This window comes from Ramularia collo-cygni, assembly GCF_900074925.1.
Source record: "Ramularia collo-cygni strain URUG2 genome assembly, contig: RCC_scaffold05, whole genome shotgun sequence".
In the NCBI taxonomy this organism is placed as follows: Eukaryota; Fungi; Ascomycota; class Dothideomycetes; order Mycosphaerellales; family Mycosphaerellaceae; genus Ramularia; species Ramularia collo-cygni.
The window spans coordinates 18,924-32,159 of record NW_019716259.1 but is presented as its reverse complement, the minus strand read 5'-3'; the positions used below and the strand labels follow the sequence as shown (position 1 = coordinate 32,159).

The 13,236-nt window shown below is 49.6% G+C and overlaps 4 protein-coding genes; 3 read left to right on the top strand and 1 right to left on the bottom strand.

Moving 5' to 3' along the window:
* Positions 1-197: 197 nt before the first annotated feature.
* Positions 198-1,000, top strand: RCC_03728 (uncharacterized protein; the record flags this gene model as incomplete). XM_023769013.1 has 2 exons in its annotated part: positions 198-802; positions 853-1,000. The coding sequence occupies 2 exons, from the start codon at positions 198-200 to the stop codon at positions 998-1,000; spliced, it is 753 nt and encodes a 250-aa protein (XP_023624781.1).
* A 148-nt stretch (positions 1,001-1,148) lies between these two features.
* RCC_03727 (related to FMN-dependent 2-nitropropane dioxygenase) lies at positions 1,149-2,231 on the bottom strand (the record flags this gene model as incomplete). XM_023769012.1 has 2 exons in its annotated part: positions 1,149-1,733; positions 1,845-2,231. 2 exons carry the CDS (start codon positions 2,229-2,231, stop codon positions 1,149-1,151), a joined length of 972 nt encoding a protein of 323 aa, XP_023624780.1.
* Positions 2,232-2,926: 695 nt separating this feature from the next.
* Positions 2,927-3,790, top strand: RCC_03726 (uncharacterized protein; the record flags this gene model as incomplete). The annotated part of the gene is made up of 1 exon (XM_023769011.1): positions 2,927-3,790. The coding sequence occupies one exon, from the start codon at positions 2,927-2,929 to the stop codon at positions 3,788-3,790; it is 864 nt and encodes a 287-aa protein (XP_023624779.1).
* A 6,920-nt stretch (positions 3,791-10,710) lies between these two features.
* On the top strand, positions 10,711-10,959 carry RCC_03725 (uncharacterized protein; the record flags this gene model as incomplete). The annotated part of the gene is made up of 1 exon (XM_023769010.1): positions 10,711-10,959. One exon carries the CDS (start codon positions 10,711-10,713, stop codon positions 10,957-10,959), a length of 249 nt encoding a protein of 82 aa, XP_023624778.1.
* Positions 10,960-13,236: the final 2,277 nt, after the last annotated feature.

Genomic DNA, 13,236 nt, shown 5'->3' with positions numbered 1-13,236 from the left:
CGGTGCGTAGTAGGTAGTACCTTACCTATTGATAGAGAGAGTCGGGCATCGGCAGTCGGCATTGAGATGGACCGAGCGGCGACGACGCGACCTCCACCAAGCGACGAGCGAGAGATGACGTCCGAAAAATGCATTCACTTACCGACAATCACGCATTTGTGCCTTTCCAATTCGGCTCAACTTAGCATTGATGCATCATGGCAAAGTCCACGGCGCATAATGTGTTTGTACACCATCTCCAGAGGCTGCCATCTCCCTCCCGCGGACTTTCAGCGGCTTTGCACGTCGCAGGATTGAGCTCCTTTGCATACTCCTTTGCCTACCTCGTCCAGCATCCCAACCCGGTCAGCGACTCCTATGGTTGGCACATGCAGTATCTCACCATCATCGGTCTGTCGCTCGCAACGCTCACCTTTGGCGCTGGTCTCCTCGCAGACATCACACTCTCCCCGCGCCTGTTMCGCGTTAAGAATGCCCTCAGTATCGCCAGCGCACCAATGGAAGTGCTGATCAGCATTCTGTACTGGGGATTACAGGCCGTTGACCCCAAGCTTGTCATGCCGGACTGGGCGGCACCGCTAGAGCTGCACGCGGATCTCTCCTTCCACGCTGTCCCTTCTATTGCACTGGTCCTTGACCTGCTCCTCTTTTCTCCTCCATACGCAGTTGATTTTCTCCCCGCTTTCGGTCTGAGTGGCTGCATTGCATTCGGGTATTGGTTTTGGATTGAACACTGCTACCAGAAGAACGGATTCTACCCGTACCCCATCTTTGAGCTGCTCGATACAACACAGCGCATCGGGTGAGTTTGCGCAAACTATGGGAAAGTAATGCTCCGCTGACCTGTTGTAGGCTCTTCGCTTTCTCCGCGCTCTTGATGACAGCATCCACTGCACTGCTGATCTGGCTGTATGCTGTAGTGAACGGACAGGGAGTGGGTGATTTGGAAGAGAAGGTCGAGGGCGAGGTCAGGAAGGAGAAGAGCAAGCTGTCGAGATGAGCGCACGATCTTTGCAGATAAATGGATACAAGATTCCCTGGAAAGCAAAGCGATTTGCTCGGAAGATTAGCGGACTTTCCACCCGCGCCTTCAGTATATCCAGCACATAGATACCCAGACATACGCATGCCATGCTTGCACGCAAGCTCTACAGCCTTGACCTCGCTGCCTCAAGCGCCACAAGAATACCATGTCGGACAGATTCCACAATATCTCCGGCGGATTGCTCGATTTTCACCAAACCCACGCCTGTGCCGGCCCACGTGGCCGCTCTGCCAGAGAGATCCGCCGCAAATCCCCGACTGTCTTCTTTGATGGCTTCAGAGTGACGCTCACGAATCTCGTCAATGTGGACACCTTTAGCATGCTCTTTAAAGCTCTGGATCCGAAAACTCCGGCCATCATACGGTTGTGGCCATGCGTTTGGACCTCGCAGCTCGTCGAAAAGCTTGGATCGAACAGTGCATTGTCCACCATCCTTGGCACCGAGTATAGCTCTTCGATATTCGGGATGAACGTTGGTCTCCGATGCTGCCAGAAAGCGGGTTCCCATGACGACTCCTTGCGCTCCGAGTGTGAGTGCGGCGGCTGCTGCTCGACCTTCTACGATACCTCCAGCAGCAACAAGAGGTATGTGGCTGTATCCAGCAATGGCTAGCGTGTCCACGACCTCCGGAAGAAGTGAAATGATCCCGGCACCCTGCTCATATCCATGGCCACCTGCGTCAATTCCCTGATGTCGTATCAGCTGCGTTTGAAGGTGGACGAGATCAGGAATGGACAAGTTAGCAAAGGCCTGAACAACGCTTTGTCCGCAGTCCTCGATTATTCGCCCTCTACTTACCTGTATGCACATTGTATCAGGCTTGACATCCTTCGCAATATGAAGCGCGCCATCGACAGATCCAATCTGTACCCACACCTGAGAATTCGGGGAGACTCTACGGACCTCTTCAGCCCACGTCGTGTAGTCGTGGATACTGCGAGCTGCAAAGAGCCAAACGATGCGTGGTCTGAACCTCTGTATCACTTCGAGGACGGCTGGCATCTTCATGGCAAACAAAAGAATGCCAACACCAATTGGTAGTAGGTCGTTGTGCCGATCGAGTGCCTCTTCTACTTTGGTAAGCTCGGCTGCCAGGTTGGTCAAGTTCCCATCAGATCCAATGAAGCCAAGACCTCCCGCTTTGAAGACTGCAATGGCGAGATCTGCGAGGGCGAAACCTCCCATCTAGCTTCAGACGCACGGTAAGTGTTTTGTTTGTGTGGGCTTTGATGCCCGCGGGCGCTTACGGGAGCATTGATGATCAAAGGCCATTGTGTGAAGGGTAAAGACTCGCGGAGAGACATGCTACAGCTGATACAACGAGGTTAAAGTCAAGCGGCGGAGGTGTGCTCGTAGGCGTGAAGATCAAGGCGAAGCTGAAGCTGACGGAGGTGAGGTGTGCTACCTTGTTCGGCTTTCGGCAAAGCGGGAGACGGGCTCCACAGTGAGATTGGAGGCGTCGCGCATCCTTTCCCATCGACCCAAGAATATCATTCATCGACCGGTCCCTTTGAGAAATGCATTCCGTCGGTGCGGTGACTGCCCACTGTAATAAACCCAACGAGTCCCGGGATGAATTGTGGCCAGCCTTGCGGTTCAATGTCAAGCGGTCAGATCTAGAAGCAGAGTGGCGGCTCCCGTTCTTGCCTTTTTGAACACGACACAACCTCAATGTTTCTCTATCAGGGCGTATCACGACGGTAAAGCGGAGTCTTTGCACCAGGTCTCGTATGGGATTCGTTGCGCCAATCGTAGCGGAAACCACGGAGGATGCACGAAGGATCAAGCCAGCATGACTCATAACGGCCCTGCCATGGATACATACACTCGATGCGAGGAGACGAATTGCTCAACCTTTCCACAGCTTCGTTCCTACAGCAATGCCTTCTAGCTCGTCTCAGTTGCTCCTTGACGGGGTGATCGACACGCTGTCTGCCTTGATGTCTGGAGGGAACAGCCCAACCAACCTCTCGCAGTTACGCCACCGACTGAACCTCCTCACCGCATGGCTTGGAGACCCTTTCTCGGAATCCAACATCTTACCTGGCTCTACCGTTCTCGAGATTGGCTGTGGGCAAGGGGACATGACGGTGCCACTGGCCCATTTCGCTCGTCATGTCATCGCCGTAGATCCGGCTCCACTGGACTACGGCGCACCCTTCACTCTCGGTCAGGCGCAAGACCAAATCTCGCGCTCAGCTCAAGTCGGGGAAAAGATCACGTGGGTGCAAAGCGATCCGATTCAATATATCCAGAGGACATCGGAACTACTGCCAGACTTTGCTGTCCTCGCTCACTCGCTTTTTTACCTCGAGTCTGAACAGTACTTCGTAGAGCTCCTTCGAGCTTTGGCCGTCGTGGCTCGGAGACACGGGGACGGGAAAGCCATGAAAGTCCTGATTGCGGAGTGGGGCATGCGAGCCTCGAATTCTGCAGCTGATGCGCATGTTCTCGCCGTAAAAGCTCAGGCTGCCAATCCAATCACGGATGGCAACGTGCGGACAGTGATCACGCCGGCAGATATTCAGAGACTAGCTTCAGAAGCTGGTCTGAAGATCGAACGGGAAGTCTGGCTTGCCTGTCCCGATGTCGAAGACGGGCAATGGGAGGTGGGTTCTGTAAAAACCATGGAATATGATGGCGTGGCGGGGTTTCAAATTCGCGCGATGGAGCGTGCTGTAGCAGAGCTAGGCGATCGAAAGATTGCAAGTATGGATGTCTGGACGGGTGTCTTTGTTTTGTGAGCGGCGTGCTATACGCTTCCTGATGAAGGGCGCAAACCACAACACACAACAACAACCAAGGAGGTCATGCATTGCGTATGTGGTTGGACGAGGGAATGATTTGCTGTACCTCGCCGAGTGAATGGACAGGACTATAGGCTCTTGATATAGTCCTCGCTTAAAGGCTGAAGGCGATCGATCAACGTGGACACTTGGTAGTGGCGTGAAAATGAGTGAAGAAGATTCGATAGTCTATGTAAAGTTCGAACAGAAGCTGCTTTTTGCATGCCCTATGTCTATACCAAGCCACTCCGCGGAGGTGGTAAGTGCCCAAGCTATTACTACGTGTTACGGGCGAGCAGCGTATACACAGGAGCTTAGGTGAGGTTTTGATTGAATAAGTTCGATAGGGAAGAGAACTATCCTCCGCGGATTCCGACACAAAGTACGCGGATGCTAAGCGTTCTATATAGGCTACGCCTATGCTTCGGCCTTAGGGCTTCGCCTATTATATTACCCCCCTCCCCCCTCTCCCCCTTCCTTTTCGGTACGGAGCGCGGGAAAAAATTCCCGGGCTCCGGCCGCTTACTTTACTACCGCCCTCCGCTTTATAATTAGGTAGCCGCGTGCGTATATATACGCTTCCCGTCCTTCCCGCGTTCCGCCCTTACTTTACTTTACCTCTCCGCACCGGAACCGTCGGACTTAGGCCGAAAAGCGCCGCTAACTTATAATTAGAGTTGTTTACTGCTGCCTTACTCCGCCGCCCCGCTATTTACTATACCGCTCCGCTACGTATATATAGCGGATCCCCTCCCCTCCCCTCTTTCTTTCGTTAGCTATACCTTTACTAACGTGCGTATTATTACCCTTTCCCCCCTTCCCTTCCTCCTAGGAGGCATCCCCCCTTTCCCCTGCTCTCCGATAGTTTTTAACCGGTTTCCTTAGATGTCTAAGCCAAACTATATCTACTATATTAGCTACGCCAACTCTAGGGTCGATTGCTTAACTTAGAAGGTAAGTCCCGGACTCCGACCCTTTTCCTACGCTCTCCGCTAATATCTTAGTCTTCCCGCACTCGCGCCTATAAGTTATGCTCTAATAGGCGTTAACCCTATAAGGCCCTATATATATACCCTAGGTTCCGACCGTTTTACCTCGCTAACCGTGGGATTTAGCCCGTCTCTCTACTATACTACGTATGCTGCCTAGACTAGAGCTAGGGATAAGGAGGACGCGTAAGATATTGCCCGCTTCCCGATCGTTTTCTATCGGCTTACGCGCGTTTTAGCGAGATTACCTTTAAGGACCTTAAGACCGCTATTAAGGTTATTAACCCTCTAGAGATTCTAAAGCTCTAGATGCTACTCCCGCCGTAAGTTCTCCGCTCTCCGGCCCTTTTTCGTCGCTAACCGAACTTTAGTTATATATATAATACTTTTAACATTACTATCGACACTAAGGCTATATAGGCCGCTCTTACGTAAGTTTACCCCGTTCTCCGCTACTTTTCCGTCGCTAATCGTAATAGTCCTAGTAGTCTGGTTCCTGCCCTATAGCTAGGAAAGCGCCGCTCTTAGCCTAAGTAAGTAGTGTTTCGGTCGGGCTCCGTAGGAATAACCCTAGAGTCCGTAAGTCTCTCCTAGTCTGTCTAAGAAATAAAATGTTACTATTATAAAACGTCGGTTCCCGTCTCTTTTTCGTCGGTCTCCCGTAAGTTCTACAATCTCTAATAAAAAGTCCAAAAAGCAATCGTATAACGCCTATATCCGTAACCCGTTCCCCGGGGGCCGTTAAATAACGGCCGGAGTCTCCTAAATCGCTTTAAACTCCCGTAATCCTATACTCTACCCTTTATCCCCGTAGTGTCTCCTTTTAAGTCCGGCGTTTAGTCGTCGCTTTCCCCCATTTTTCCTTAGGGCCGTCGTTCTCCGCTACGTCGCCGTATTAAGTCTCGAAAAGGTCTAGAGCCGCGGTGTCCGATAAGTTTTCTAAGGGTTCCTACGTAGGCTCGTAGTATTCGGCCTATTTTACTAGCACTTCCCTCCCCTTTCCTCTATTTCGAGGTTTGTTCCTCGTATAGAGAATTTGCTCTACCTCCTACTCGTCGTAAGTCTTAAATAGCACTAGGTCCGGCTATTTGTCGTCGGACTCCTACTTAGGTAGAGGGTCGCTACTCGCTAGCATTAGCTTATCCGGGTAAAACACGGGGTAGATATTCTTAGGGAGCCCCGTTAACCTAAAGGAGACCGGCGATAATACTTCGGAGACAGTATATTTTACGTGTCTCTCCGCTAGACTCCTCTTCGGCCGGTCGGTATCGTAGTTCCTTAAGTCGAGCTAGACTTTATCGCTAATATTATAGACTAGTGCTAGTTTGCGTAACTTGTTTACGGCTTCCTCTTATTTCTATGCGGAATCCGCTATACTAGCTTAGGATAAGGTAGTAATTTCCTTAATCTTTTCTACGAATTAAGCCGCTCGTTCTACGGCGGCTAGCTTCGGAGAATCGTCGTTCTCCGGCTCTAGCGCTACGGGCGGTAGCGCCTCGTAGCCGTAGGTAGCGAAGAAGGGGCTTATCCCTAGTCTCGCTTAATACCTCCCGTTTAGCGCTAATTATGCTACGGGGAGCTATCGATTCTAGTCGGATTGCTCCCTATTAATGTAGTTCCGAAGGTAGGCTTGTATTTCCTAGCTTATTTTTTCCGGGCCTCCGTCCGTTTAAGGGTAGTAAGCGGAGCTTAATCGCTAGGTTACGCCCGTAAGGCGGCATAGGGTCCTTTAAAAGGTACTAGTCTAGTTCGTTCCTCGATCGCTAGTAATTACCCGTAGTAAGCCGTAGTAGCGCACCTAATACTCTATAAAGTTCTATACGTAGTCCTCCGCTTTTATGCCGGACATCGCTTATATACGACTAACTTACTTAAGCGGTCCTTAATTACCTATAGGTAGCGGTTACCCTACGAGTCTAGTAGATCCGTTATAAAGTCTATAGAGATCTCCTAGAAGAACCTTTCGGGGACCGGTAAGGGCTTTAGGAGTCCGTGCTTATGCTCTCGCTATACCTTATTCCTTCCGTAGTAATCGCAATTACGTAGGAACTGCCTTACGTGTTTCGAGTATAGAGGCTAGTAAAACTGCCTTCCTACTAACAATGCCGTAGAGTTCCGCTTAGGGTAGCGGTATACCGGTAAATCGTAGACGGACTAGATTAGCTTCGTCCGGAGCGTGTCTCCTCGTAGAGCGTCGTAGTCTGCTACTTTATATTCGGATTCCGACGAGATTAGTACTTCGGGCACCTATAGTTTGCCTCGGTATTAGAGCCTCCCTTCTTTATTAAGGGAACAATCGCTAGCTTACACTTTTAACTTAATATCGCTAGGTAGCGTTCGGTCTCCGTCTTAAACTACGCGGCGTAAGGCTTAGTAGACATAGTCGCCCTTTTCCACTTCCCCCTATAGTACGTTTAGTTCGCGTTCCTAAAACGGTCCGTTAATTTCCGACGGTATCTCTCCGGAGATCGGCTATTCCCTAACGGGAACGAGTTCTTATCTAGCCGTATCTCGGAGGGAGCTAGTCGTAGCTATAACTACGTCCGTAGCTTCTTCTACGGGTTTAGGCTAATCTTTTACGGAATCCGGGTTTAAGAATCGGCGGAACCTCGAACGTTTGTCGTCTTGCCTAAGGGTGTCTTATTCTCTCCTCGATAGGGCGTCCGGTATAATTACTTCGGCTCCCGGTCGGTATACTAGGGTGAACTAGAATTGCGCTATAAATTCCACCTATCTAATTTAGCGTTCTAATAACTGCCTTCTTACTATAAAGTACTCGAGGTTCTTATAATCCGTCTAAATCGTAACGGACCTACACGCTTTAGCTCGGAAGTCTAGAATTTTAAGCAGGAGATAATTACTAGCATCTCTTTATCGTAGATGTCGTAGTTAATCTCTGCCTTGTTTAGTTTCCGCGAGAAGAAGCCTACGAGGTATAGGACTCCGTCTTAAATTTTTAGGAGGGCGCCTCTAATCGCAAACCCGCTATAATCGGCTTTAAGGAAGGTCTCTCGCGTTAGATCCTAGTAGGAAAGCACTAGAGCCTAATAGTACGCTGCCTTAAGTTTCTCGAACGCCTCCTCCTCCGCTTTTCCCTAGGAGAACGGCGTTCCCTTCCCGGTAAGCGCCGTTAACGGAGCGGCTAGCTCTAAATAACAAGCGATAAACATGCGGTAGTAGTTCGCGAACCCGAGGAATCTGCGGGTCTCCTTCTAAGTTTTAGGTCTTACCTAGTTTCTTACTACTTCTAGTTTTTCCGGGTCGGGTCCTACTCCTTTTCCGTCGGTATAGATAATAAACCCGAGGTACTTTACCTTCTTAGTTACGAACTCGTACTTCCTAGGGTCTAAGTATAGGCCTCCGTTCTAAAGTGCCTAGAGTACTTAACGAACCTTCCGGAAGTAGTCCTCTTTTATTCCGCTAGAGTAGATAATTACATCGTCTATATATATAGAGCAGAAGTCGTCGAGGAACTTTTGTAGTAGCCCGTTAATATACCGTTAGAAAGATGCCGGGGCCCCTAACAAACCGAACGGATATACTAACTATTCGAACGAACCGAACCGCGTACGGAACGCGGTTTTCTCTTCGTAACCGCTAGCTATACGGATATAATAGAATATAGCTACGACGTCTACCTTTATAATCTACTTAGCACCCGACAAGTTTCGCAAGGTCTCCGGGATTAACGGTAGGGGGTACCGATCCGGCTTCGTTAACTTATTAAGTGCGCGGTAGTTATAGCAGAACCTTAACCCCCCTCCGGGCTTCCGTATAAAAAGCACGGGGGCTACTACCGATAACGTAGAAGGACGTATATATCCTTTCTGCATTAAGTTATCTAAGGTCTTTCGTAATATAAGAAGTTCGTCCTTCGACATACTATATAGCGGGCCCTAAGGGCAGTTCTAGTAGGGACCCGTCTAGTTCCCTTCGGAGTTCGATTCGGTAATCGTACTCCCCTCTATACGGAGCTAACTTGTCCGCTTCCCGCTCGAAGAATAACGGGAGCATATCGTAAAGCTCTAGAGGTATGCTCTTCTTTAATTCTTCGAGAGTCCGAGGGTTCTTAGTCTTTAGAGCCTTCTCGATATCCGCTAAACAAGTAGCGGCTAACGTAGTAATATCGTTAACCTCTAGGTAGTTCCTTCCTTCCTTTACCTACTTCCGTAGGATTCTATAATAGAACCGGCCCTTATCTAGCGCGGTCCTAACCTTATTCTACGCCTTCTAGGGATTTCCCAAAACTAGCGGAAAGTCTAAGTCTAGTACGATATACGCGTATATAACTTAACTATATCCGTCGATTTCCATCCGAAGGGCTACTACTCCTTCTATCGCGGCTTTCTTTATGCTTAAAGTAGCCCCTTTTACCTTACGTTTCTCGCGACTTATAAAGGAGAGTCCGAGTCCTTCTATAAGGTCTCCGTAAATTGTAGCATAGTCCTAGTAGCCTTTATCGATAAGAGCGAAGCTTCCGAAGGTTTTCTCGAGGACTACGTTACTATATACTAGGCGACCGTCTATTATCTTCTTCGCTTCGCTCTATCCTGCTACTATTGCTTCCTTTACTCCTAGTTCCTAACTCTAAACGGGAGTTACTCTTTTCCCGACTCGTTTCCTCCTTAGTCCGACCCTTCGTAGTCGGACTCTAACATTAGCCCGACGGCTATCGTATTAATCTACGTCGCGGGGCGGATAGCCGGGGCGTATAGACAATCTTTTACTAGGTGTCCGCCCGCTCTAAAACGGAAGCAGAGCCTTACTTATCGGCATTTGTCTCGCTCCGCCTAGGAAACCTATTTAGCTCGCTATTTCCCGTTTTCCTTACGGTCTCCGTTAGTTCTTAGTCGGTTCCCGCCCGGTCGAGTAGGAGCTATTACTACGTCTCCGTCGGAGTCGACGCGATAAGTCGCGGGTCTCGAGTAAGAACGAGTAGTAACCGTTATAGTAGTGCCGCTATCCGAGTGCTTTTCCCTCTACTTCTTATTCGAGGATTTAAACTAGTCTGTCTCTTCGAGGTTAGTTATAATCCTTTCTACTTCCTCTACGAAGTCGTAGTAGTCCGTTAACTTCTATATAGAGGCCGTATGCGTACGTACTAGGTTCGAGAAGGTGTTCTTTAGGTATACGATCTTCGCATCGTCGGTCTAGCTCTATCCGCTAGCACTTAGTAGGAGTCCGTCGAATTCTAGCTAGTAATCGTACGAAGGTTAGCTAAGGGAGTGTCTAAGACTCGTAAGCTGTTCTAGGGCCTTTGCTCTCTCGTTACTATCCCCGAAGACTTTCTCGATCTACGTGAAGAAAGCGTCGGGATCCGTCGCTTCGGCGGCTAGCCCCGCTTCCTAGAAGTAGCGTATCCTCGCTCTCTCCCTAGTAGGGAGGGTGTCGTAGATAGAGTTCTAGTAGTAGTCCGCGGAGAGCGTTAGCTTAAGGCCGGAACGCACTCGGTAGGAGCTTTTTAGCCTAAGAAGGTAATCCCTAAAAGTGTCGGCTCTACTATCCTAGGTTAGCGGTCTCTAGTCCTTTAGTCCCGATAGTTCCCGTACGGAACCCGCCTAGGTTAGCGCTAATACCGATTCTATAAGGTTCCGCATTATTACACTTATAGGGATGTTGTAAGGGCCGTGTGAGAGCCCTTGCAATAACAGGATTAATAGAGGTGGCTGGATCAACCAACCTCAGAGAAGGGAGTGTAATGTGGCCTAACTGCTTAGCGCAGGCTTGGCGCATGCATAACTCCTGCGCACAGCGCACATTCAACCTGCAAGAATTAGTCTCATCTCTAATCGAGTGATTACGGGTGTCTAATACATTGCTACATCTTTACCCTTACAATTCTAATTCTTCTTCCTCTCTGAGGGTAGCGATCTATTAGATCCTAACGAAATGGCCCCTAGGCGCGCCGCCCGCGAAGCGACTGCTCCCGAGCAGCGCTACGAAGAAGAACGCGTCGAAGAACTCCCTAACCACGATGTCGAAGAAGTCGCTGCCGTAGAGCCTATACAGCCTACTCTAGACGAAGACACGATAGATTACGGAGAAATCGAACGCGATAAGGAAGAGACGGCTAATAAGATAATCCAGCGCCTCGAAGGCGAGAAGCAGGCTCTACAGCAGCAAGAGACGATTCGCTAACTTCAGTTAGAAGTCTAACAAATAAAGCGCAATCGTAACCGCGCCGACGCAGGCGTAGCCACTGCTATACCCCGCCGCGGAGTCGTGCCTACGCGCCTCTTGCATAAGGAAGATCCGGATGCTATAAGCACCTCGAGTTCAAGCGTAGCGCATGCGCGCAGCGGAGTAGGCGCAAGACCTAAGATAAAGGATCCTAAACYATTCTTAGGGGATTCTATTAAAGAGGCACGCGAATTCCTACGCCAACTYAAGATAATCTTCGCTAATACTACTACTGGCCTAGAGAGTRACTATAATAAGGTCCTCTATAGCGTTATGTAGCTAGGAGGTAACGCCGCGGAGTCGTGGCACAACGAGCACGATATCGAGGCGCTTACGCCGAGCTATACGTGGGAGGATTTCCAATCGTTCGTGCGCAACACCGTCGGGGACCCTACGAACCGCGCGCTCAGCGTTACGCTTAAGTACGAAAGGGTTCGGCAGAGCCAGGATCAAACGGTAAAGCAATTCGCCCTTAAACTAGAAGTGCTAGAGAGTTAACTAGACTACACGCAAGCRCAGCTCGTGCGTTAGTTCCTCGCTAAGCTAAGACCAGCTCTCCGTTAGGAGATTATTAAGTTACACTCTATACCTGCAACAAGGGTAGAGATAGTAGCGCTAGCAAGGCGCATTAAAGCAGCCGATAAGGGTACGAGCGCATAGCTTGCGGGTACTAAGCGCGGCAATTATAAGTCTTAGGACTATAACCGTAGTGGCAGCAGACTACGCAAGAATACCTACAATCGTGATAAGGAACGCAAACCTAAGTCCAACCGTAGTAGCGAGCAGCCTTTACGCAAGCGTGAAGAAGGCGCTAATTCAGACCTAAAGTACTCTAACTGTGGCCGCACCGGCTATGCTAATAAGACATGTTAGGCTAAAGGCGGCGGCGTAGAAGGCCAAGGGCCGAGCAATGCGCGGAGTAAGGTCACCGTAGTCGTTACGGAAAAAGCAAAGGACTCCGAGAAAAAGCTCAAACTCTAAGTCCAAAGCTATTAAGCAAGGTCGACATGCATCTAGCGCGCCACTAGCGCGGCGCAGTCGAAACGAAGGCAGGACCAATGTAGGTCGACTGCCTGCTAGACGATGCAGCCGATATTAACGTTGTATCGAGAGAGTTCGTGCTTCGAGCCGGCTTACTAGCGAGAGTGGATGCGCTATTGCCATCTACATCCTCCTTTACCGGAGAACTAGGTCACTACTACGGAGCGCACGTTATGCGCCTGCGTATCGTAGACTCGGAAGGAGTCGAACGAATAATAGAAGCAACCTTCTATACATACGAAACTCCGAAGCCCGAACTAATATTAGGCCGCCCCTAGCGACGTACACAACGTGTGATCGTCGACAGCGCTACGGATGCGTGGCGCTTTAGCAAACTAAGCTCCAGCCGAATTAAGGTTATTAATCTACAGGAGTTTTACCGTAAGATGTAGGGTAAGCACACAAGGGTTCTCGCAGTAAGCGTATTACGCACTAGCGAAATCCTTAGCATGCCCGAACTTCCGGAGGAATTCAAGGCATATTACGATGTGTTCTTTCCTACGGATGAGGCGAGGCGCAAGCTCCCCGATAACGTGGAGCACGCTATCGATTTGGAGCTAGGCAAGAAGCCGCCCTTCAAACCTCTCTATTATTAGTCTCCGAAAGAGCTAGTGTAGCTATAGGAGTACATTACTAAAGCGACTAAGAACGATTGGATCGAGCTTAGCGAAAGCGAGGCGGGTGCGCCTATCCTGTTCGTTCCGAAAAAGGATAGCTCACTGCGCTTATGTGTGGACTATCGCGGCTTAAACGAAATCACGATTAAGAACCGCTATCCACTTCCCTTAATTAGCGAGACGCTTGATCGACTTAGGGGCAACGCATTCTTTACCAGCCTAGACCTCTCGGCTGCGTATTATCGCATTAAGATCAAGGCTAGCGATCGCTAGAAGACTGCGTTTCGCACGCGTTACGGACACTTCCAATATAAGGTTATGCCTTTTAGACTGTGCAACGCACTAGCGACTTTTTAAGGATACATTAACCGAGCCTTATCGGGGCTAGTTGATGTAATCTGCGTCGTTTACTTAGATGACATTCTCATCTATAGCAAAGACCGAGCGCAACACTAGCGTGACGTATGCGCCGTACTCGACAGGCTAAGGAAGTTTTAACTTTACTGCAACTTTAAGAAGTGCAGTTTCTTCTAAGATTCAGTCGATTTTCTCGGCTTCGTGGTTACTACGCAAGGCG